At 27.9% G+C, this 24,872-nt stretch overlaps 2 protein-coding genes and 1 long non-coding RNA gene across 9 annotated transcripts in view; 1 reads left to right on the plus strand and 2 right to left on the minus strand.

Moving 5' to 3' along the window:
* The window catches only part of LOC149877819 (uncharacterized), a 68,189-nt gene extending 46,637 nt beyond the window's left edge, over nucleotides 1-21,552 (minus strand). Inside the window, exons 1-4 of the mRNA XM_090073609.1 lie at nucleotides 19,468-21,552; nucleotides 19,192-19,244; nucleotides 18,865-19,116; nucleotides 16,966-18,402 (exon numbers count right to left, since the gene is read on the minus strand). Coding sequence (XP_089929735.1) covers nucleotides 16,966-18,402; nucleotides 18,865-19,116; nucleotides 19,192-19,243 — 1,741 coding nt within the window. The 5' untranslated portion in view covers nucleotide 19,244; nucleotides 19,468-21,552. The remainder of the gene's footprint in view (nucleotides 1-16,965; nucleotides 18,403-18,864; nucleotides 19,117-19,191; nucleotides 19,245-19,467) is intronic.
* On the minus strand, nucleotides 4,778-8,813 carry LOC149877823 (uncharacterized). Of its 6 annotated transcripts, XM_090073738.1 has the most exons (7): nucleotides 8,561-8,802; nucleotides 7,193-7,506; nucleotides 6,839-6,992; nucleotides 6,196-6,293; nucleotides 5,852-5,919; nucleotides 5,532-5,646; nucleotides 4,778-4,972 (listed from the first exon to the last, which is right to left on the minus strand). In XM_090073738.1, the coding sequence occupies exons 3-6, from the start codon at nucleotides 6,915-6,917 to the stop codon at nucleotides 5,535-5,537; spliced, it is 357 nt and encodes a 118-aa protein (XP_089929864.1). In that variant the 5' UTR covers nucleotides 6,918-6,992; nucleotides 7,193-7,506; nucleotides 8,561-8,802; the 3' UTR covers nucleotides 4,778-4,972; nucleotides 5,532-5,534. The 6 variants fall into 6 exon arrangements, 5 of the variants coding, with proteins under 5 accessions (XP_089929864.1, XP_089929861.1, XP_089929863.1 ...); XM_090073735.1 differs by lacking the exon at nucleotides 7,193-7,506 and having other exon boundaries at nucleotides 8,561-8,777; XM_090073737.1 differs by lacking the exon at nucleotides 7,193-7,506 and having other exon boundaries at nucleotides 5,852-5,916; nucleotides 8,561-8,766.
* On the plus strand, nucleotides 14,507-16,298 carry LOC149877824 (uncharacterized). 2 transcript variants are annotated; one of them, XR_016447873.1, is made up of 4 exons: nucleotides 14,507-14,641; nucleotides 14,794-14,966; nucleotides 15,503-15,618; nucleotides 16,236-16,298. It is a non-coding gene; the product is annotated as an uncharacterized LOC149877824 (long non-coding RNA). The 2 variants fall into 2 exon arrangements; XR_016447872.1 differs by lacking the exon at nucleotides 16,236-16,298 and having other exon boundaries at nucleotides 15,503-15,990.
* Nucleotides 21,553-24,872: the final 3,320 nt, after the last annotated feature.

Genomic DNA, 24,872 nt, shown 5'->3' on the forward strand with positions numbered 1-24,872 from the left:
TGTGCATGATTTTACACTTTTCATAGTTAAATTTAATTAACCATAATGACGACCATTTCATAATAATATCGATATCTAGTTGTAATTTGTTTATGCGAATATCTTCATCTGATTTTAAAATATTTATAATTTTTCTATCATCTGCATATAATTTAATATTATTTTTTAACACCCTAATATGTATATATATATACATATATATATATATATATATATATATATATATATATATATATATATATATATACATTTTAGGGTGTCCCAAGAAAAAGAAAATTTTCCTTTAGTTTTGTGTGTAGTTTTGTCCATTAAAAGTGAAAATAGGAAGATTTTTGGAAAATTATGAAGTTTGACCCCCCCTTCTTTTAAAGTTTTTACCCCCTCTGCCACCCACTTTTTCAAAATTATTTACTTTTTAACTGTGATTTTAGGCTAAATATATAAATGTTTTATTGCAATTAAATATGTTTTGTATCAATATTGATCGCCATTATAGTTCTAATCTATGTATCATAGCTAATATTAGTAAATATAGTTAGTTTCAATTCAATGATTCTCAAAAATTATTAAATAATGCTATTCGCAATGATTGAGATGAGAAACTTTTTATGATGAATGTTAATATTGCATACGTCATTCAAATAATTTTATAATTTATAGTTACCTTTTATCTATAGATGTAATAGCATTTATAAAAAAAATTCGATCAGTTATGAGCAATAGTAAATTGAGGATAAATGATGAGAAGTTTGATAATATTGTTGGTAAATTATTACCTACCCTTGAAGCAAAGATAAATTGTCACCTACCAATAAATGGAGATGTTGTACGTCATAATATTTATCTTACAAGATTTGATTTGAAATTAACTGGTTAAAAAGAAGTTGCATCTGCAGTTTGGGAAAAAGTTAATGTTTTTTTGGAAAATGGCAGGAATTCCAACAAAACAGAAGAAAGATGTTGTTAGAATGATACAGCATGTGATTCATATTAGAGAGAACTTGATTAAAAATGCAAAAAAAAAAAAAAATGTTATGCAGCTCAACTTCTAAATTTTACTAAAAAACTATCATCGTTGTTTGAGAATGCAGCATCAAATGCAGAAAATTTGATAAGAAAAGATATCTCGCGTAGTATCAATAGTCAGATCTCAGATATAGATTTTCTCTCAGAGGAGCGTCACTTAAAAAAGCAATTTTTTGGGCCCATTAAACAAGAGTTATGCTATGAAAGTGAAAAGAAAGGGGGAAAAAGAGAAACATAAAATCAAGGCTGTTGAAAAAGAGAAATCTAGAAAGGAAAACATAAAAGCAAAAAGTTTTAATGTATTGGCAGCATTTGATAATGAAGACAAAATTTATAAAGAAAATAAACAAAGTACTATTGCTAGACAGAACAAAAAATTCAAGATATTAGAAAACCCTAAATTTTCCTTAATGGCTGATAGGTTGAATCGATCCAACGGAGAAAGATCTGGGGTCATTTTAGCTGTAGCTAAAGCATTAGGTTACAATTTAGATGAAATATCAAAAAGCACAAAGAACAGATCAGGTAATTAAATTCAACAGCAAGTTTCAGATGATATTATGAAAAAATTCATTTCACCCATGTACTCTTCCATTTACTGAGATTCAAAGCTGGTATCTGAGGTCGATGGTAAAGTGGAACGTTTGGCAATTGTAGTAACAGGAGAACCAAGTGCACCTGAAGCGAAATTGTTGTGTTTATCCAGGATTCCTGATACAACTGGGCAAAGTCAGGCAACAGCTACCATAGATGCTTTAAGGACATGGAAACTAAAAAAAAACTTGTGGCAATGATTTTTGACACAACTCCATCAAATTCAGGTTGGATGATACGTGTAGTGGAACACCACCGAAAGTTTCTTCCTCACATAAATAAACAGGCAAAAATTTAAAAACTTAATTTTTGAAAATATGCTCTAAACAATCTCTTTATTATTATATCTTTAAAGTATTGCTGTTTTGTTGCTATAATTTAAAAAAATGAGGTTTTTAATTTCTTAGTACTTATTCCCATTATGTTTTAATATTATAAATTTATACCAGTCATTTCTTTGCTTCTTTTGTGAGTCTAATGTGTATATATATATATATATATATATATGCTCACTTTTTTTCTGTTGTTAACGAAGGCGCAAGCAACTAAAGACATTAAACCTAAAAAAACCTAAAGACATTTGGAATAAATGGATATAACCAAGTTTTAGCAATACTTTCACGGTATTGGCTGAGATAGCGCTTTTTACTAATGACTTGTTTTAAAGACAAGCTATTTAAAAATGTGTCGAAACTCTTCCTGGATGTTACCTTAGCCATACTTAATGTACTTTATCATATTATATTTGTCATGAACCAAAAAATCCGTCGTTTAATGGTCGGACACGGTGTGCTCAATAAGAAGTTTTTTGTTAATTTTGATCCAGCAGTGTACAAAAAGTTCATGCCATTTTAATGAAATCTCACTTACTAAGCATCCTTCCCCCTTCCTCCTTTTTTGGTTGCCTATTGAAACAAAACGATTTGTTGCTTATTGGAGTAAAATCCTTTAACTTATTATTAAATCTTTTTGAGGAAAAACGAACACTGGTGGCAGACATATTCAAATTGCATTCATAGAACATAATGTAGTGAAGTTCTAACCACGTTAAGCACTACTGGGTGTCTCTACTTGTTTCAATATTTTTGGGGGGTCTTTTTTGCACAGCTCTAAAGCCTAATTTATCAATATTGTATGTGTTTTATACAATAATGATGAATGAGGAAGTTTACACTGCTGCATTAATTGCAGATAGTGTGGTAAAATAACAGCTGATGTTGTTTTTATTAAAAGTCTTTGTACGAATAAAGGACGTATTTTCTGGTGAACAGAGAAGCACTGTTGTTACTTGACATATTTTCAGCATGACATGGTTAAACAGCCAAGTATTTTAATTTTGAGTTTCTATCAAGTTTTTCTTAACAGAAGCGTAATGTTTTTATTGAAAAAGATTGTACTCTCCCGTGTTCACACTTGTATTTTTGTATGTTACTGTACAAAGAGTTTATCTAGAATGTGAATCATGAATCAATAACAACAGTTCAATACAGATATCACTTATTTTTTCGTTTTGAGGGGCCACATGACCAACATATTGTTCCTGAAGCAATTCTATAATAATCTAAATGGTATAACAATGACCCTCTCTTTTCTGTTGCAAATCACTGCTGCCTTCATCGCTGTCATCGTTACTGTAAATTGAATTTTGACATTACAATAGTTCTTGCTGTGACTGACTGAACTTTTATTCCAACTGATCTACAACTGTTGCACTGCTGGTTGATGGTCCTTGTGACTTATCTTGCTTCTGATCTCTCTGTCTTCTTGCCTTACATGTCTTTTTTCTAACATTGATATAACTTCTTCATCAATGAACCCAATTACCATCTTTCTGCCTGACTCCTGATCACACCAAAACTGCCATTCAAGCTGAGGAACCTTCAAAGCGCATCGGCACTTATCTCGTTCTAGAATACCCTTGTTTATTCACTTGCAAGGAAAAATGTCAAAAGTTCCTTAAAAGTGTTTTCCTCAGCTTGTAGCAACACTGACTTTCAAAAATATTTTCTTTACTTGGAAGTTGTAATTTCGGCAGCTGCACGGGAAGGCGAAAACGTGTTTTATACTACTTCTCGTTACTTTTTTAGCTGATGCAATTGCTAAAAGAGAAAGTGAATTAAGTTAAGCTAAATATTAGTCAGAAATCTACATTATATCAGTAAGTAGCATAAGTTAACAATTACACATCATACGTCTGTGCAAATAATGTTCAAAGAGGTAATAGTAAGGAAACTGGTGATATATGCTAAATGAGAAGAAGGAAAGATTTTTTTGTTTAATGTATCAGCATGTAACTTCTATTGCCCTTTTAAGATTAAAACTTTTCAATTTTCTTTTGTTGTTAACACCCCAGTGCTTTTTGTAAACTGAGTTAGTTGCAAAATGGATGTATTTTTGGAACTAAAGTTTTGTGAGCTTAATACAAACACTTGTTGGTGAACTTGAAAAAGTTATGGGCTAGTACTTGATTTTTTTCTAGCATCTGCTACTAGATATTGTTAGGTATAATGTTAACATTCATGCATACGTTAGTAACCAAAATTTTGTAAACTTACACATGCAATGAATGCATAGACAAAGATCTGCTGCTGAACTTTTAGATGTTATGGGCAAGCTTTGCTAAGTTTTTTCTTTAGCTATATAATGTTAGCTAACCACCTTTTCAATGCAACCCTTTATACATTACAATGGTGTTGTGTTAAGTTTTATATTGAATGGTGATCACATGCTTTCATCTTTAGGAAAAGAAGATTAATAGCTAAAGACTTTATTTGCTGCGAACATTTTGGTGATATTCATCCATACATTAGAAGCATTAAATGTTTGCTTTTTTCTTGTTTTAAAAGAAATTTTGATAAAGAATGTTCGAATTGCATTTGCATTTAAATTTATTTATATTTTTGGCTATTGGTTTTAAATTATGTTATATTCATGTATGTTGCTTATTTACGTACCATTAATTAATACTCTTGAGACCATTTTATATTTCAATTTACATTTTAATTAAGTATTAATTTTTTTCTGTTATTATGTACTATTTTACTTTAAGTATCATCTAAATGTCAACCACAATAAAACTCTGATCATCTTCAGAAACTTGTTAAGTTTTAAAATTGTATGTTGAACTCTACACTTGCAATATTTTCCAAATCGATTTTTAAAACAACAGTAATATAGAATGATAAATATAAAAAAAGCCTAAAATATACAATTCATAGATATATATAAAAATATAAATATTTTTTCAAAGATTTATGAGTGTGAGTGTCTGTATATACATTTATACAATATATAAAAATACAATTTACAGGATATCGTATCGATAGGCCAGGATATCATTGAGATAGAGAATCTAAACCAAAAAATAAAACTTTTATCATTAGTGGTCTGATAGCAAATGTAAAAAAACAACGTTAATGAATTAATATGATTATAAATAAATTTATAAAGTAAAAATAAATATATATATATAAATATAAATATATATAAATATAAATATATATATATATATATATATATATATATATATATATATATATATATATATATATATATATATATATATATATATATATATATATAAAACAAACTTTTACTATCAATAAAACAATTTATAATACAATGAAAGATTAGATAAATAAACGTATATTTTAGAAAAAGTGCTTTACACAAGACACAAACAAAATCATATCATATCCTAAAATGTCATTAAAAAACTCTAAACTTCTGATTTCTGCTTTCTACAAAAATTTATTGGCGAATATTTCATAATTGATTTTACAGCTTCATAAATCCCTGCTTCATCTGGGTATCTTTTTGAGACACTCTTTAAAATATAAAATTCAAACTTCTTGCTTAAATGCTATTAGTAAAAATCTGCATACTTAAAAAGTTTAAACAAAACATATTACCAACTAAAACACGATACAATTTTGTCTTTGAAAAAGCAAACTTTTGTTTGGTTTTGTTCGTAGAATTGGTTGCCCCTTCATGTTTAACAAACAGCGCAACTCAATTGTTAACAGCCTAAAAAGTTAGTAATTATTTGAATCAATATTTACAATATTGTACAATACAACATTCATGCTACAGGAAAGAAACATGTAATGATATGCTTAAAAAAGCGTATAACTATATTTAATATAATAAATATATTTCGCAAACAATTTTTAAATTATCCATTAAAAACCATTCCCATTTCGGCTTGGAAAGGTGTAGAAAATTTACCTACCGCTCAATAACATATTTTACATTATCTTTTAAGTTAACTCCACCAATTTTTGCTATTTGTGATACCTGCTTTCAAAAAAATCTTTAATCAATGTTTAAATAATTATATAATAAAAGGCAATCTTTTATAAAATCCCTTACATTTTTAAACAAATTAAAAAACATTGAAAGTTGAAAAAACAAAAAGTAATTATGTATAGAATGACAAATTATAATAAATAAAATAAAATTATATTGTTTAATCAACTTTTCAGTTAATAATATAAATGAATTTACCATGACAACATAAAGAAAAATTCAAAAAATTCAAAAAATCAAACTAGCAATAGCAACAGGGCAACTAACCCATTTAGAAAAAATGACACTGTCATTTAATGTAGTATCTAGCTCAATAAGTTGTTCTATTGAACTCAATGCATTTATTTGAAGATCTTTGCATACAACTAAAGAAACATTTTGAAGATCCTTTACCATACTTTTAATTTCTAAAAGTTGTTTAAAAACCTTTTTCTGAAATTCTAAAAAAAAAATGCAATTTATTAAGCATGTATATACATTTTTTTTTTTTAATACATACAATTCTTTTTTTTTTTATTCTTTACCATATAAAAAACAAAGAAAAGACAAATCCAAAAAGAAACACAATTATTCACAAACATAATTACTCACATTCCTCTTCAGATTCCTCATTCCAGAGTCATGAAATTAAATCCTTCACATACTTCTTTATCTATTAGTAATTACTTAGTAAAATAAATATAAACAATAAATGTAAAAACAAAAATGTAGAATAAGTGTAAACAGATTACAATATATATCTAGGCAATAATAATAAAATAAACAGATTCAAAATATTACTTTTCCCAAATTAGAAAGAAAAAAGTTTATTTGATGATGTACTTCACTATTAATATAAAACATTAATAATAGTTTTTTTTATTCATATTTAACAATTAAAATAGCAATGAATACAGTAAAATTTAATGACCTCCAGTTACTTTAATTCTTTTAACTCTGAGCTTGTTTAAGGAATCATCAATTGGAAACTTATTATAGGCAGCTTTCATTGCATGAACACCAGTTGGCCAAAATAACCAACCATCTTTTACCCAACAAGATATAACAACTGCCTCTGTTTCGATCTAATTTTAAAAATAAATAGATATCATTTTTTTTATTTACATATATATATATATATATATATATATATATATATATATATATATATATATATATATATATATATATATATATATATATATATATATATATATATATATATATATATATAGGGCTACCATATGAAATTTTGGAAAAATCAGGACATCATGTCTTTTTTAACCTGTCAAATCAGGACAAATAAAAATAAGCAGAAAGTCTAAATCAGGACAAAAGCTCGTCACGCTAAAAGTGAAAATGACAAAAAATACAACATTAAAAACCAGCTTTATTTTACATTTTTGTAATGACTACAAGAATTATTTCTTGGAGATTGGGATTTTTTTTTACTTTAAGTTAAAGTAAAAGTTTAACACTAAAAAACCCTCTGTCACGAATTAGAAACTTCGTAAAAGCGGAAAGTACCAAACCAGCAAAAACAAAAGTAAAGTACTGCTTTATCATGTCTGCTACCACTGCCATTTCTGCCAGCACTGCCTAAAATTGCAAGAAAATAGTAAAAATTGAATGGAGAAGTTAGAGTTGCCAAGTCACCATTTTTCTCTTTGCTTTATTTTTTAGTTTTTGTCAAAATGATATTTTTTTCTTTTTTGTTATGGTTTTTTAAAATCAGGACATTTTGGCACCTGATCAGGATAGTCAGGACAGACCCTTCAAATCAGGACAGTCTTGATGAAAATCAAGACTATGGTAGCCCTATATATAAATATATAATATATATATATATATATATATATATATATATATATATATATATATATATATATATATATATATATATATTTATTTATTAAAACGAATAAAAACACCTTTTTATGGAACTCTGAGTTTCATGCCTTTCGACAATCATCAGCCATTGTGTGTGTGTGTGTGTGTGTGTATATATATATATATATATATATATATATATATATATATATATATATATATATATATATATATGTAATGTATATATATAATTTACGTGTATATATACAAATAGCTGTCATGTTTTGAAAATGTTTGAAAAACTTTTCTACCACAGGATATTTGCCCACTTAAATTCCTCCCCTAACCAAAAGTTTTTTAATGATTTATTACTCCAACAACTAATTTTAAAATGTCCAAAGTTTGCTACTGACTGAGCTGAAAATTATATTTGTATACATTTATGTGAAATTTAAAAAAAAGCATGTATATATTATACAGACAAACAAACACACAATATGTCTCTAAAATTTAGTCTATTAACATACTAAATTTAGTCTGACTTATTATATATTATTAGTTTTGATATTACTTTGTACATCTGAACATTATTAAAATGAGGTACTATTTCTAACTAAGAAATAACTTTTTTTAAAAAGTTGAGCATTTTATTAAAATGGTCAACTTAAAATAAAATAAAAATGTAGACAAAAATAACCTGAATAAATCGAATTTACCCTGAGATTTATGTATATTATATACAATTTGATATAAAATCTAAAAGTTTTAAATTAGTCGCAATAAAAATAGGTTATAAAATAAATCTTTAAAATATTCTTTATACCATCTGCATGCATTCTGTTAAGTTTTCCTTGCCTTTCCATTACGGCAAATTATTTTTGTAATGGCGGCATCAATGAGACAAAAATTGTCAATGTGCTACTTCCTCAACGTTGCAAAAGCAACGTCTTATTAACGTTGGCAAAAAAACACTTTTTCAACGTTTTTTAATTACCACATTTTCAACGTTGGCATATGTAACGTTGAATAAACGTTGTTTTGTAAATAACTTTAATACGTTGAAAAAGCAGCTAATGTCTAACGTTGATAAACCTTAAACTTTGCGACGTTTTTACTGTGATTATTTGCGTACATTTATTCAACGTTGAATAAACGCGATTTTTTGAGAAGATAATATACGTTGAAATTTATACGCTTTTTCAACTTTGAAAATGTAACGTTTAAAAAGCGGTTTAATTTTAACGTTGATAAAGCATAAATTTTGAAACGTTTTAAAGTGGCTTTTTTGCGTAAAGTGATTCCACGTTGAATAAACGTTTTATTTTGAGAAGCTAAATTACGTTACAATTTCAACGCTTATTCAACGTTTCAATTTACCGCGATTTAGTATACAAAAACGGACATTGATTCAACGTTGAAAAGACGTTGTTTTTGTCACTGTAACGCTTTTTCTACGCTGCGACCGGTTTTCAACGTTGATTCAACGCTGACATGTTTGCTGGGAAAAGTTATCAATTCCGTAACGTCATTAAACGTTCTAGTTATTTTCGCAACGAAATTTCACTGCTTTTTGATCCGTTCGGATCATACAAATAGCAATCGAGGTATTTTTGAAGGCATGCACCATTTCCAGGCACTTCAACTTGTTGAGTTCTTTTTTCAGCTTCAATACTTTCCTCGTTTCATAGTGCTCTGCCATGTTGCATCCTCTACAATAGTTTTCCCCAATTTAAATAAGAGCACCAATTGCTAAGGAATATGTATCAACCCATACTTTTCCCCCCATCACTACGCACAGCCCAATCACCACAAGCAGGTTGGCAACTTTCCATTTAATCATACACTTCTTGATGTATACACTTCACAACCTCATCTCTAATCTCATTGTCCCAACCCTTTGTCAAACTAACTACTTTTTTCTTTAGAAGGCTACAAATCATTCGTAACCAACCGCAGACTGTTAAATGACCTAACAATTTCCATAAGTTGAAAACATCACCCTTCTGGTTTACTTTTACGAAATAGCATCAATTCGTTTCCCTATGAACCATATTAGTTTGTTACCAACTTTGTGCACACACAATCCTAACACACAAACCCCATCATCAACAATCTGTTCACCTTCTTTGGTCTCTAAACAATATTTTAAAAAACGGCTCTTTACCAGACTTAATCGAGACCTACCACACTTGTTGTCCACATAAGTAGACTTTGTCCACATAAGTAGACTTTCCGCTTTTCACCAAATCGTTTTAATAAATTACAGCGCGCACAACAGATTTCATGATTATTGCATTGAACTAAGTGCTTTCTCTAAAACGCAATGACCTAAATAAGATATCAAAAAGAGAAAAAAACAAACATTAGAATGAAATTAATAATATTATAAAGGTAGAACTTCGCAAACATTTATATAGTAGCACTATTATATAGTAAAACAGACTTTTAAAAAAGATAAGATGTAGGTCAAATAATTAACGTAACGTAATCACATAAACATATAAACAATCAGAAAAGTGATAAATTAAGAATAAAGTTAAGAGTAACCTTTTAGGAAGAAATGATGAAGTGACTTTAAGAACAAATTCTTGGACCTAAGGATAAAATCTGTTTTTAAGGTGTTCGGAAGGATGATCCAAGAGTAAGCACACTGGTATGGAATGGAATTTATTCCGTGTTTAGTTATCTGTGATGTTTTTAGTAATTTTAAAGCAACGTTTCAAAGTTAACGTAGCGTGGAATTTCTATTAGTAAGACTGACCATACCCTGATTAATATATTTATTTAGCTTTTTGAGAGATTTTTTTAATTGTGATTAGTATCATCAGTAAAATGATGACATTCTTGAATGTTTGATAGAAAGATTTATATCAATGATGTAGGTAATAGGGAAAAGTGGATCTAATATGAACCCCTGAGGTAACAAATTCAAACTCTTGTTATATCTAAATAGGTACTATTTGTGGTTACCAACTTTTGACAATTAGAAATTATGAATTAAACCATTGCAAGGGTGTTCCGAGAGTAACATAGTTGATAAGCTTTGAAAGAAGAATGTGATGGTCTACGGTGTCAAAAGCTTTTTGTACATCAATGATAGCCCAACAAGCAAAGTTGAAGCAACATCTTTTTTTTTTCAAAACAACTTTTATACTTTTTGCAATAATAATAACAGAGTAAGCTGAAAAATGTGTTAGGACGGGGTTTTTCTGCGAAAGCGAGAAGCTTTGAGGATAAGGATGGTGAAACTTCTAAATAAAAGTATTAATTCGTATAGTTACAATAACAATGATGCTAAAATCTAAATATATAGAAATTAATAATACTTACGACTGGTTTTTCTTTTCTTACTTTTTTTATTTTATAAATATGCTCAACTATTTATTTAAAGAATATATTCATTTAATATATACAAATACAAATAATGAGATATTAACGCTGATAATAGTATCCAAAAAAAGTCACTCAAAATATTTCTCTAATCACCTTTTGGAATCGTGGTTTAGTGCTCTTGTTTCAAACTTTGATTTATAGTTCTCTAAAACAGGTTTTAACGATATCTTTTCATTATTGTTTATCTCAGAGTGGCTATAAAATTTTCATTAGCTTTACTAATTGAACTATTATCATTTTATCAGCGTAGTTACAAACGAATTTCTTTTTATTTTTGCGAAAACAGTTTTAAACTTTAATGGTTTTAATATTTATTTTTCACGCAATTGTACATGTGTGTCCACGTGGTGCTTCGGTTGTCTCGCACTTTTCTTCGAATATTACGTTTGAGAATGTCACTTGTTGATCGAATGTTATACGCTAGAGTCGGGCAAAACTTAAAGTTGATGTTTAAAATTTCTTTCGTTTACCCTCCTGACAAATGCTTTTTACAAAAACCGAAGTGTTGATCCAGTAGCGAGCAAAAGTTTATAAACAGCAAAGTTTTTCCTCTTATATGAAAATGAATGAAATTTTTAATAACCGTTCCTCTGATGTTTTTTTTAACTGTTTCTATAATTTTTTGACTTAATTACACTCAGATTTAAAATTTAAAAATTTTATTACTAACGGTTATTAAAAATTACACAGAGTGAAATTAACTCAAAAAAATGATAACCTGTAATGAAATGAAGAAACACAAATTTTATTAAAAGCATGATCGCGTAAAAACTTATATAAAAATAAAAAAGAGATTTGATTTTTAATTCCTTCACCTTTTCTCTTCACAGAACATCAGGATTTTACTTGATAGCTTCTAGATTTTAATACTGCTTGACAACAACGAGTCACAGTATCAACAAGGTTGATAAGAATATCTTTAGGGATATTCTTCTAACAATCCAAAAGCAACTTCAATAAATATTTTTTAATGGTTAGTTTTTCGCCCTTTCAATTGACGATCAAAATGTTCCCTAAGATATTTAATAGAAATAAATCTTAGCTTAAAGAAAGCAAAAGTTTATTTTTTTCGGAAAATATTTTTGATAGAACTTGTGCTTTGGATCATTGAATTGCTGGAAAATCCAACCAAGAAACATTTTGTCCTTTCTAACATAAAAAAGCATATGTAATTATATCTAAATACACATTCTGATTCATGATACATTCATTGCGATATAAAATAAACCAATGGAATCGCGACTGAAAGTTCCCCAAATTGTTATACTGTCACCACCATGTTTAGCTGGCAACTAAGACTAAGAAGCAAATTTTTTTACCTTTTGGACGATTCATATCTTTTTACCATCGCTACCAAACAAGCAAAGCTTTTATTTGTCTCTGAATAAGACCATGCAAATGATCTCTTGAAAAATTCATTCGGGCTAGGCGATTCTTTAATAATATAAATGATTTTTTGGCAGAACGACGACCAAATAAGCTATACTGATGCAGGCGAATTTTTCATACGCTGCACCTTACATCATAATTCTTTATCAAAATACCATTTGATTTGACAGTAGTCAAGCGAGGATCTTGATTTCATTGTGTTAATAAAATTCAGTCTTGGTGTTCTGTAGTTTTATTTGGCAAAATGATTGTTGTTTTCAAATGTTTTACGGTCTCTACATCTCTTAACTAGTATCCCAGCAAACATGTCAGCGTTGAATCAACGTTGAAAACCGGTCGCAGCGTAGAAAAAGCGTTACAGTGACAAAAACAACGTCTTTTCAACGTTGAATCAATGTCCGTTTTTTGTATACCAAATCGCGGTAAATTGAAACGTTGAATAAGCGTTGAAATTGTAACTTAATTTAGCTTCTCAAAATAAAACGTTTATTTAACGTGGAATCACTTTACGCAAAAAGCCACTTTAAAAACGTTTAAAAATTTATGCTTTATCAACGTTGTTTTATAAATAGCTTAAATACGTTGAAAAAGCAGCTAATGTGTAACGTTGATAAACCTTAAACTTTGCGACGTTAAAAATAAACCGCTTTTTAAACGTTACATTTTCAACGTTGAAAAAGCGTATAAATTTCAACGTATACTATCTTCTAAAAAAATCGCGTTTATTCAACGTTGAATAAAAGTACGCAAATAATCACAGTAAAAACGTCTCTAAGTTTAAGGTTTATCAACGTTACACACTAGCTGCTTTTTCAACGTATTTAAGCTATTTATAAAACAACGTTTATTCAACGTTACGTATACCAACGTTAAAAATGTGGTAATTAAAAAACGTTGAAAAAGTGTTTTTTTGCCAACATTAATAAAACGTTGCTTTTGCAACGTTGAGGAAGTAGTACATTGACAATTTTTGTCTCATTGATGTAGCCATTACAAAAATAATTTGCCGTAATGGAAAGGCAAGGAAAACTTAATAGAATGCATGCAGATGGTATAAAAAATATTTTAAAGTTACATTTTATAACCTATTTTTATTGCGACTAATTTAAAACTTTTAGATTTTATATCAAAGTGTATATAATATACATAAATATCAGGGTAAATTCGATTTATTCAGATTATTTTTGTCTGTATTTTTATTTTATTTTAAGTTGACCATTTTAATAAAATGCTCAACTTTTTAAAAAAAGTTATTTCTTATTTAGAAATAGTACTTTATTTTAATAATGTTCAGATGTACATAGTAATATCAAAGCTAATAAAATATAATAAGTCAAAAGACATATTGTGTGTTTGTATCTCTGTATTATATATTCATGCTTTTTTTAAAATTTCACGTAAATGTATATAAATATCTATACAAAATGAATTTCAGCTCAGTCAGTAGCAAACTTTGGACATTTTTAAATTAGTTGTTGGAGTAATAAACTATTAAAAAACTTTTGGTCGGAGGAGGTATTTTAGTGGGCAAACATCCTGTGGTAGAAAAGTTTTTCAAATTCTGCCTCAAGCATTTTCAAAACATGACAGCTATTTGTATATATACACATAAATTATATATATATATATATATATATATATATATATATATATATATATATATATATATATATATATATATATGTAAATAAAAAAATGATATCCATTTAAATAATCTATTATAATGGCTTCACAATCTTGGGCTTAAGTTGTTTATTTTTTAAAATAAGATTGAAACAGAGGCAGTTGTTCCATCTTGTTGGGTAAAAGATGGTTGGTTATTTTTACTGTATTCATTGCTATTTTAATTGTTAAATATGAATAAAAAAAACTATTATTAATGTTTTATATTAATAGTGAAGTACATCATCAAATAAACTTTTTTCTTTCTAATTTGGGAAAAGTAATATTTTGAATCTGTTTATTTTATTATTATTGCCTATATATATATTGTAATCTGTTTACACTTATTCTACATTTTTTACATTTCTTGTTTATATTTATTTTACTAAATAGTTACTAATAGATAAAGAAGTATGTGAAGGATTTAATTTCACGACTACAGAGGAATCTGAAGAAGAATGTGAGTAATTATGTTTGTGAATAATTGTGTTTCTTTTTGGATTTGTCTTTTCTTCGTTTTTTATATGGTAAAGAATAAAAAAAAAAAAGAGTTGTATGTATTTAAAAAAAAAAACGTACATACTTGCTTAATAAATTGCATTTTTTTTTTAGAATTTCAGAAAAAGGTTTTTAAACAACTTTGAGAAATTGAAAATATGGTAAAGGATCTTCAAAATGTTTCTTCAGTTGTATGCGAAGATCTACAAATAAATGCATTGAGTTCAATAGAACAACTTATTGAGCTAGATACTACATTAAATGACAGTGTCATTTTTTCTAAATGGGTAAGTTGCCCTGTTGCTATTGCTAGTTTAATTTTTTGAATTTTTCTTTATGTTGTCATGGTAAATTCATTTATATTATTAACTGAAAAGTTGATTAAACAATATAATTTTATTTTATTTATTATAATTTCTCATTCTATACATAATTGCTTTTTGTTTTTTTCAACTTTCAATGTTTTTTAGTTTGTTTAAAAATGTAAGGGATTTTATAAAAGATTGCCTTTAATTATATTATTATTTAAACATTGATTAAAGATTTTTTTGAAAGCAGGTATCGCAAATAGCGAAAATTGGTGGAGTTAACTTAAAAGATAATTTAAAATGTGTTATTGATAATGTATAACGTGTTATTTCCAAGCTGAAATGGCAATGGTTTTTAATGGATAATTTAAAAAGTGTTTGCGAAATATATTTATTATATTAAATATAATCATACGCTTTTTTAAGCATATCATTATATGCTTTCTTTCCTGTAGCATGAATGTTGTATTGTACAATATTGTAAATATTGATTCAAATAATTACTAACTTTTTAGGCTGTTAACGATTGAGTTGCGCTGTTTGTTAAACATGAAGGGGCAAACCAATTCCACTAACAAAACCAAACAAAAGTTTGCTTTTTCAAAGACAAAATTGGAGCGTGTTTTAGTTGGTAATATGTTTTGTTTAAACTTTTTAAGTATGCAGATTTTTACTAATAGCATTTAAGCAAGAAGTTTGAATTTTATATTTTAAAGAGTGTCTCAAAAACATACCCAGATGAAGCAGGGATTTATGAAGCTGTAAAATCAATTCTGAAATATTCGCCAATAAATTTTTGTAGAAAGCAGAAATCCAAAGTTTAGAGTTTTTTAATGACATTTTAGGATATGTGATATGATTTTGTTTGTGTCATGTGTAAAGCGCTTTTTCTAAAATATACGTTTATTTATTTAATCTTTCATTGTATCATAAATTATTTTATTCAAGCTTTTCAAATTTAAGCAACTACAGTTGGCTAATTAGATTGCTTCAGAGAAACTGATGATAGTAAAAGTTTGTTTTATATATATATATATATATATATATATATATATATATATATATATATATATATATATATACATACATATATATATATTTATATATTTATATATTTATATATATATATATATATATATATTTATTTTTACTTTATAAATTTATTAATAATCATACTAGTTCATTAACATTTTTTTTTTACATTTGCTCTCAGATCACTAATGATAAAAGTTTTATTTTTTGGTTTAGATTCTGTATCTCAATGATATCCTGGCCTATCGATACGATATCCTGTAAATTGTATTTTTTTTATATATTGTATAAATATATATACAGACACTCACACACATAAATCTTTAAAAAAATATTTATATTTTTATATATATCTATGAATTGTTTATTTTAGGCTTTTTTTATATTTATCATTCTATATTACTGTTGTGTTAAAAATCGATTTTGGAAATATTGCAAGTGTAGAGTTCAACAAAAAATTTTGTTTTATTTGCCAATTCAAGATATATATATATATATATATATATATATATATATATATATATATATATATATATATATATATATATATATATATATATATATATATATATATATATATATATATGTATATATATATATATATATATGTATATATATACATATATATATAAGCGTTGTTTCAACGTTATATTTCAACCTTTACTCGACGTCTTTGAGTAACGTTAAATCGACGTTTTACTATCATCGTTACAAATCCTTACCAAATCGAGTGCTTTAACAACGTTTAAGCAACGCTTTTTTAGTAACGTTTTTTCAACGTTTAGTTGCGACATTTTTGTAATGTCTTTTAGTAACATTTTTTCAACGTTACGCAACAACGTTTAATCAACGAGTCTTTAACAACGTTACATATCTTTGCAAAATCGATTACTTTGTCAACGTTTCCGCAACATCTTTTGCGACCGGTTTTCAACGTTGATTCAACGCTGACATGTTTGCTGGGTTAATATATGATTCTTTGGTAAAATATTGGTTTGTATTTTATCAATTTGATAATGAATTTCTAAAGCTTCGTTATATTTTCCCATTTCATACAAACAGAATCCCATGGAATCTTTTGAAGCTAAAGTTATTTCATTCTCAGATCCATAAGATATTGTGTTATAGTTTTGAATGGCATCAAGTATGTGTATGGCTTCTTGAAAAAAACCTTTACTTGTTAACAAACTTAGAATGTTGTCGCTCTGTTGATGGAACGCTTCGCACATTTTTGGTTTACAAATACGAAACATGTGAAGAAAATGTTTATAGAACTGCTTTCCATAATCAATGTGTTCTGTTACCTTCTTCAACTCCAAGTATAGAATTTCGATGATGTTTTTGATGCATGTTTCTGTTATTTTTTTACGTTTTTGATAAGATTTACACGCTACTTGTGTAATTTCGTGCATCACATACCTGTCCTTGTTACCGTCGAAACTATCTAGCAATGAATAGCTAATTAAAAGCGATATTGTGCAATTTATTGAATGCTCGTCATTTAATTTTAAGTATTTTAAAATATCACGAATAAATTGCTTAGTGATGTTTTGACCATCGCAATATGACAAATGGTTTAAAATTTGTACTGATTTTTCATTCGGTGTTTCTATTTTATTTAACACCAAGTTGATTGTTGTTATTGCAGACTTTGTTTCTGCTTCGGTGGCTAAAGTTTCCTCCAGCATTTCTACTGGATATGATCGAAAAAGATCTAAATATTTTTCCAAGGAAATGTTGTTGTTGCTTATATAGAGAATAGCTTGATTTATGGCGAGCGGATGATATCGAAGCGCTTCGGTTATTTCTTTTAATTTTTCCTCGTCATTTGTTTTAACTCTTTCCTTCATAAAGAGAAGTGCAACTTGTTGCGAGAAAGGATTAATTTGCACTTGATAAACGTTGTCGGACCATGTTTTCCATTGCGATGTCACCAATGTAAATGCGTTGGGTTTAGTAGACACGAATTTTTCAAAGTTCTTTACACTTTCATCATCCACATTGTCGAAAATGAATAACGTTTTTTCTCTTTCAAAATAGTTATGCGCTTTTGTAACAATTACTTCCACATCGAATGCATTACCTTGAGAATCATTTACACTTATACCTAATACGTGACAAAGATTAATGATAGAGGTTTGTATTTTGCCTACCGCAGCGTCTAACCATACAACTCTTTGAAAGCATTTGTTGTATATTTTTGCATACATTCTAGCGAGCTGAGTTTTTCCTATTCCAGACATTCCAGTTAAAACTGTAAATAATTTACCCGTTTCGATTCTTTCGAAAACGCATTTGTGAATTTGAAGGAGCTCATCGTCACGTGAAAAGAATGTTCTTATCGGTGGTAGGACACCGAAAGTTGTGTGTCTCGACATTAGTTCTAAAATGCAATTACATTTTGTTAATAGCAATGAGGATTATATTAAATGTTTATAGAAAAAAAATTTAACTATAAGGTGCTAAAAATTATTTTATTTCCGGATGTGTTTACTTTTTTCATTATTTATCTTTTTTTTCTTTTGAGGAAAAATATATTATGATAAAAACTTTCTCTTTTAAAACGAATTTCTTTAATACTTGGGAACTTCAATTATTTGAATTATTTTTACAGAGAAGTTATTAGTCATGTAAAACAAAATGCCATGAAAACTAAACAATAAGTGTTGAAAAATAAAAATGTTGACACGGGAAACCAACTCGGTATTTTTGTTAAATTTTCAAATTTCAACTTAAAAATCGATCTTTATGAATTAAAATCTAGTTTCTCATATAAAAACGCGAACTCGATCCAGAAAGATGGAGTTACATAAAGGATTTTAGATAAGAAGTTTAGGAAACCTACTTTCGCATTTTCTAACCAAATCTTTTCGCTCGCAAGTAATTAATCCGTTTTTCATATCTCGCCATTTCTTTAACGGATTATTTTTACGCCATCGGTTTAGTATTTGAAAAGTTTGTTCTCTTGTTGAATGAAATTTATCTTTTACTTTTTTAATCGATGAATCATCAATCAAAAGACTTTGAGCATATTTTTCACAATCGTATGTCAACAAGTCTGCCAGCGTCGTAAAAACGTCTCGTGGTATATTTTCAACTAAAAGACATGGTTGGTAGAGTCGAAATTACATCACTAGTTAAAATACATAAAATATCAAATAATAGAAAAAACCTTCAGTGTCATCAAACTCATTCTCCGTGTAGATTTGATCATTAAGAGCCATCCTATGAGCAACAAGATTGCGTAATATATATTTTAGTTCAAATTAATAGCTGGTTAGCAATAAATTCCATAGAAAAAAAAACTATTTAAAAAATTAATCGGAGGGTGTTCTGAATCTTCAAATTTACATTTTGCAATCAAGGGATTTTCAAAATCAGAATTTCCACTTCTCAAATTCATAAAAAGTGGAGGAGCTCTCAGTACATTGTTGAAAATCCACTTTACCTTTAAATTGGTGTCTTTCAATTTTCTTTTGAATATTTTACAAGGCAGTTTTCAATGAGTCCTTAAATGTTTAAAATAAAGCTTCGCGACGCTAAATCATCATTTCAGTTTACTATGCTTTTCTTGAAGCTGAGTTATGTTTTGTCTTCAACGAGCACTCATTTTCATATCCAGCTAAAGCTTACTAAAGCCATGTAACTTGTTCCAACTTTTTCAAGTATAAAAGTGTGTTTTTAACTTGCAAAGGTACTTGTTGAGGTATACTTACGTAATTAGTTTAGGATGTTACAATTGTAAAGCGTGATTTTCAATAAATTCAATACGGAAAAGTCTTTAATACGATTATGAAAGCATGTGAATAATAGAAATAACAATTTCACTGCAATAAAATAAAACACATTTATATGAAAAAACCACAATTACATTTTTTCTCTAAATCTTTGCTTTTTTCTGATTTTTCAATGACCTTTTTTTATGCAATTCATGGCAAATGTCTGCGGAGTCTGCGAAAAATGGAGAAATCAAGAAAGATAGTGTTGATTACCAAAGTGGCATTTATGACCCACCTTTGGTTACCTTTGGCCTTTTATTTGGAACTGAAAGTGCAAAAATATTTTGATTTTTGTAATAAATATGTAACAAGTTGCTTCATCTTTTTACAATGTTATTAATTTTTTGTTTAATCGCAAATCATTCAAACTTTATTACATAAATTTGCTGTAGAAAAAGTTTCTCCCGTAAAAAAAACTTTTTCTCTATTGGTTGTAAAATACTCCTTCCAATAAACGCCTTGAATTAAACACCGAACCCCCTGAGGGCATTTGACGTCCTAGGATGTCCAAAGACGAACAAATTTGTTTCGGGCTTCTACGACCAAATTAGACGTCCATGGAGGTCCAAGTTAGTCGAATTTCGTCTTGATTTCTAATTGTCTATTGACGTCCAAATAAATTTTTTTGGACATTTTTTTTATACGCTTGCGTGAACTATAAACGGACGATAGTTGGTGAAGTCAACCGTAGAATCTTTTTTATGGACTGGAAGAACTTGGGCCAACTTGAAGACATCAGGAAATATTCCTTTGCAAAATGAATTATTTAAGATGATACTTAGTGCTTTGTATAGAATTTTTGACACCAGTTTAAGAAGTTTTGTTGGAAGGCTGTTCGGTCCACCACTCTTACCTTCTATGATAGTGGAATTTATATAGTCGAGGGTTTCCTCTTCATTTATTGGTTGCACAACATTGTATATTATATTGTATATTAGTTGTATATGTTTACTAGATATCTAACTAGAATTTTTTCTATTTAACTAATTAACTAAATATATTTTAATCTACTAAATTGAAATATTTTAATCAAGTAGATTAAAATATCTGTAGATTATCTACACATTATAAATATAGCTTCCATGTTTTTTAAAATAGACGTCCTAGGTTTAATTTGGGCATCCGCTGGACGTCTCTGAACGTCCAAATGCCCGCTGGGCCATTACTTTTTTTTTTGGCTCGTTAAGATTCAACGCTTAACAAAAAATTAAAGCTAAAAAGTTCTTTGTTTATCCCATCTAATGACCTCCTGGTCAGAAGTATGCGATTGGGGAAAATTTTGGCTTAGAAAAACAGAGTATTTATGAAAACTAGTTAGCATTTTAGCACATCATTTCATTCTGAAAGTCACTTCGGTGGTTACAAGTAGCAGATTAAAGAACAAACTTAAAATAGAACATACTTGATAATTATATTTGTATTATTTTTCTTGTTTAATAAAATGTTAAAATTGAGAAATAAAACCAGAAAATAAAGCTACCAACAATTTGCAACATAAATCGAAGAAAATTGCAAATTTACGTACCGTTTAAATTTATACTCCAGCATCTCCATTTCTCCTTACCGCTAAAACTCGTTTCTATCTGCAATCTTTTCATAAGAAAGCGGATAAAAAAGCGGAGATTGGTGTCATCATTTTACAGTTAAATTTCCAATTAAATATTATAAAATAAAATAAGTCCCATGGATTGAGATACAGCTTGTTTGTCATTTATTCTTAAATTGTTGACATTAGTTCGTTTAATATCTCGTTAGCCATTAAAGAATCATGCGACTAATGCATTGTTTGCAAATTAAGTTATGCGACTTAATTAAATGGAAAGATTAAAGACGACTTAATCAAATAGCAATATCAAAGTTTATAATCTGAATGTAAAACTTGTAAAAAAAGATGATTTCTTAAACAAACATTCTACAAAATCGTGGAATAAAACCGGTTTTAAGTGTGTTCTTTTTTGGTAAAACCGGCTTACATTTGTTCTTCTTTGGTAAAATCGGTTTAAGTTTGTTCTATATTGGACGACGTTAGTGCCAAGATTGCTAATAAGATAACCTTCTTATGGACGCTTTTCACATGAACAATTCCTATTGAAGTAATTAGCATGCTGGAAATAACACCAAACAAACATTTTTGAAGGAAAATCATACAGTATTCAGGAGAAATTTCAACATATCATATGCTGAAATTTCTCCTGAACAATCTTTGCCCTAAAAGTTATGAAAACCTGTAACAATCAATCGATAAATATTTCGCGTTTTAATATTTTCGACTTTTAAAGTACTTGCAATTGAAATTGATAACCTGAGATGTTGAAATAATTTTAACATTTTATTAATTGACTTAATCGATTGTATCCTGTTAAAATCTCTTAAAACAAAAGAATTAATCCTTCCTTTTTTCGCAGTAATTAGACGGTTGCAAACATTTAAACTCAATTCTAGTTTTGGAGGCCTGGGGCTATTTTAAAGCAAGAGCTCCTCGAGACGATTAATTTATAAACGCTTAATTTGGGTGAAAACTTTTTTTAAGCAAATCCAATTCAATTAATTAGTATCTATCAATTCTACAATTAAATGTTACACATATTTTTGCAAAAATGTCTGTAACAACTTATTATTCTTTATATTTACGGCATTCGTTTATGCCATTAAGTGACTTTTTTTTAGTGATACGAAATATACGACTCTTTCCAAATAAAATTCATAATATTCTTGTCATAAACGTTTATTTAACCACGCGATGAGATGATATTTTTATTATAGTAATTAATATATGGTAACAAGTTGGTTATTATTATTGTATTTTTAGTTACGGATAATTGCCAACCTTTGTCAGATTTAGTATAAATAACGCTGCTTCTTAATGAGAATATATAAAAAAGTTATAAAAATGGTGTAGGAGTTGATCTGCCTTAGTCAGCCTCAGTCAGTTGAACAAAAAGAAATATTCACAACATTCTTCGTACTTAATCCAGTATTTAATATGTAAAGAATATTGAATGGTGTTCATTTTCAAAAATATGACATTTATTTTAAATTGAAATTTAACTGTTTATTCTGTGACCATACATACCTTTAATGATCCCAGCAAGCACACAGCGTTGAAACAACGTTAAAATAACGTTGATCAACGTCGATCAACGTTTTTTCAACGTTGTTTCAACGTTGTGTGCTTGCTGGGATATGTCACAAATCTGGCTGAGTAGTGGTGGGTATTAAAGATTTGGTTAAAGAAAAGATGTTTGACACAACTTGTTTTTGTGTCCTTATGTATTTTAAAGTTTTCTAGCTAATGACAAAATCCAACAAAATAATATTACGAACTCACATATTTAAAAATCAAAGATTATACTTAGATTGAAAAATTGTTTCAGCGACAAAATATAATTGAAAATAAAAACTCTTCATATTAAGTGATGATTTTTAAAAATATATGAGTGGTTTTAAAATATTCACAAAATCAACATATAATCAAATGTTTTCCATATACAGAATTTACATATTAAATACAGATCTGTAGCAACAGATAGAGACAGTTATGATGTAAGCAGTTGTTACGTAATCATAATTCTTGAACGAAAAACTATGATATTTTATCGCATTTTAAAGGATAATCGAAGTGCAATTGTTCACAAAAGAAGTTTTTTTTTTGTAACTTTCTTAAATGAATTAAAAATGGTGTTCTTTAAAGAATTATTCTTTTCGATCAAAGTTTATCACTTTATGTTTCAGTTCTATATCACTGATATTGCATACATTTGCATAATTTTTGTTCTTATGCTTTAATCGTTTTTTCTATTTTTGTTTTTTGTAATTAATTGGTGTCACATTTCAAAGCTTTTTAAGCTTCATGGCCATTGCAAGTGATGTTATGTGATCATTAGCATTGTACACACCAAACGCATTCTTTGTTCTCATCGTGGTCATAAATGTCAAAGAAATTAAGATTAGCTTTTCTGCAATAAACAAATTTATGACAAGTGCCATTTAAAAGCTTTAAAAAATCAAATCAATCCGTTTTTTAAACTCTTTTTCAAAACTTTATTAACATACCATTCAAAAACATTTCTTTTAAAAATTTTAATGGCATTTAATTTTCTCAAGACAGTAACAAAAAGACAAACTTTATGTTGGCAATTACGCTTCGTAATTTTTTTAAAGTAAGACGAGAATTTTGACTACCGTTCAATATAAAATTTAATATCTCAGGATTTTTTAAAGATAAATACATATGTAGTGATAATTGCAAAGTTTTTTTTGTCTGCTTATCAAATCAACATTGGCTTTATAACATTGATGAAGCGCTGAGTAAAATTTATTTTTAAGTATAATTACTAAAAGTTTTTCATTTCTTCCTTTACAATTTAAATAATTTTTAAAGATTCGTAAAATTATTTGTAAAGTGATTGATAAAAATACAAATTTACCTTTTACGGCAATTGGGGTCAAGACTGTAGTTCGGTAAACTTTAATATTGAAAGCTTTGTTTTTTTACAGAGCGACTTGGAATTGGGTATTCAAACTTTCCTATTGATTTTCTTGTGATAAGTTCTATAATAATTCTAAAAATTACGCCATTCTGAAATGTATGACATTTTAGATTTTTTTTAGCTATTGATGTGAAATTATCCAATAGTAGATCGTAAGTTTCATAAAAATTCAATTATGTTGTCTATACGTTAGGAAATTGATTTTTGTTCATGACTTAAAAAAAAATCAGTTTTAAAAAATTTAACTTTAAAAAACTAACTTTAAAAAGAAGAATTTTTAATATTGTTTTACAACTGAATCAAACATCGTTTATGTGCTAGTAGATGTTTTAATGATTAGAACATGGTTTATAAGGAAAGCATATTTGTTGCTAAACTCTTGCTGATTAAAAAACTGAACAAAGCCATGAATATTATTTAAATATACTGCTTTTCACCATTCGCATTTTTTACTATACCGAACCTCCGATCTTTTTCTTATCGAGTTCGAATAACAAGGTCTGCGTTTGCCTTAATCTTTTTGGGAGCACTTGCTAATTTTAAAAATTACACTTGCTAATTTTAAAATTAGCAAGTGCTTCTAA

The sequence above is a fragment of the Hydra viridissima genome, unplaced genomic scaffold, assembly GCF_058129835.1.
Source record: "Hydra viridissima isolate aposymbiotic clone 2 unplaced genomic scaffold, HvirCarnegie_v1 scaffold_16, whole genome shotgun sequence".
Classification (NCBI taxonomy): Eukaryota; Metazoa; Cnidaria; class Hydrozoa; order Anthoathecata; family Hydridae; genus Hydra; species Hydra viridissima.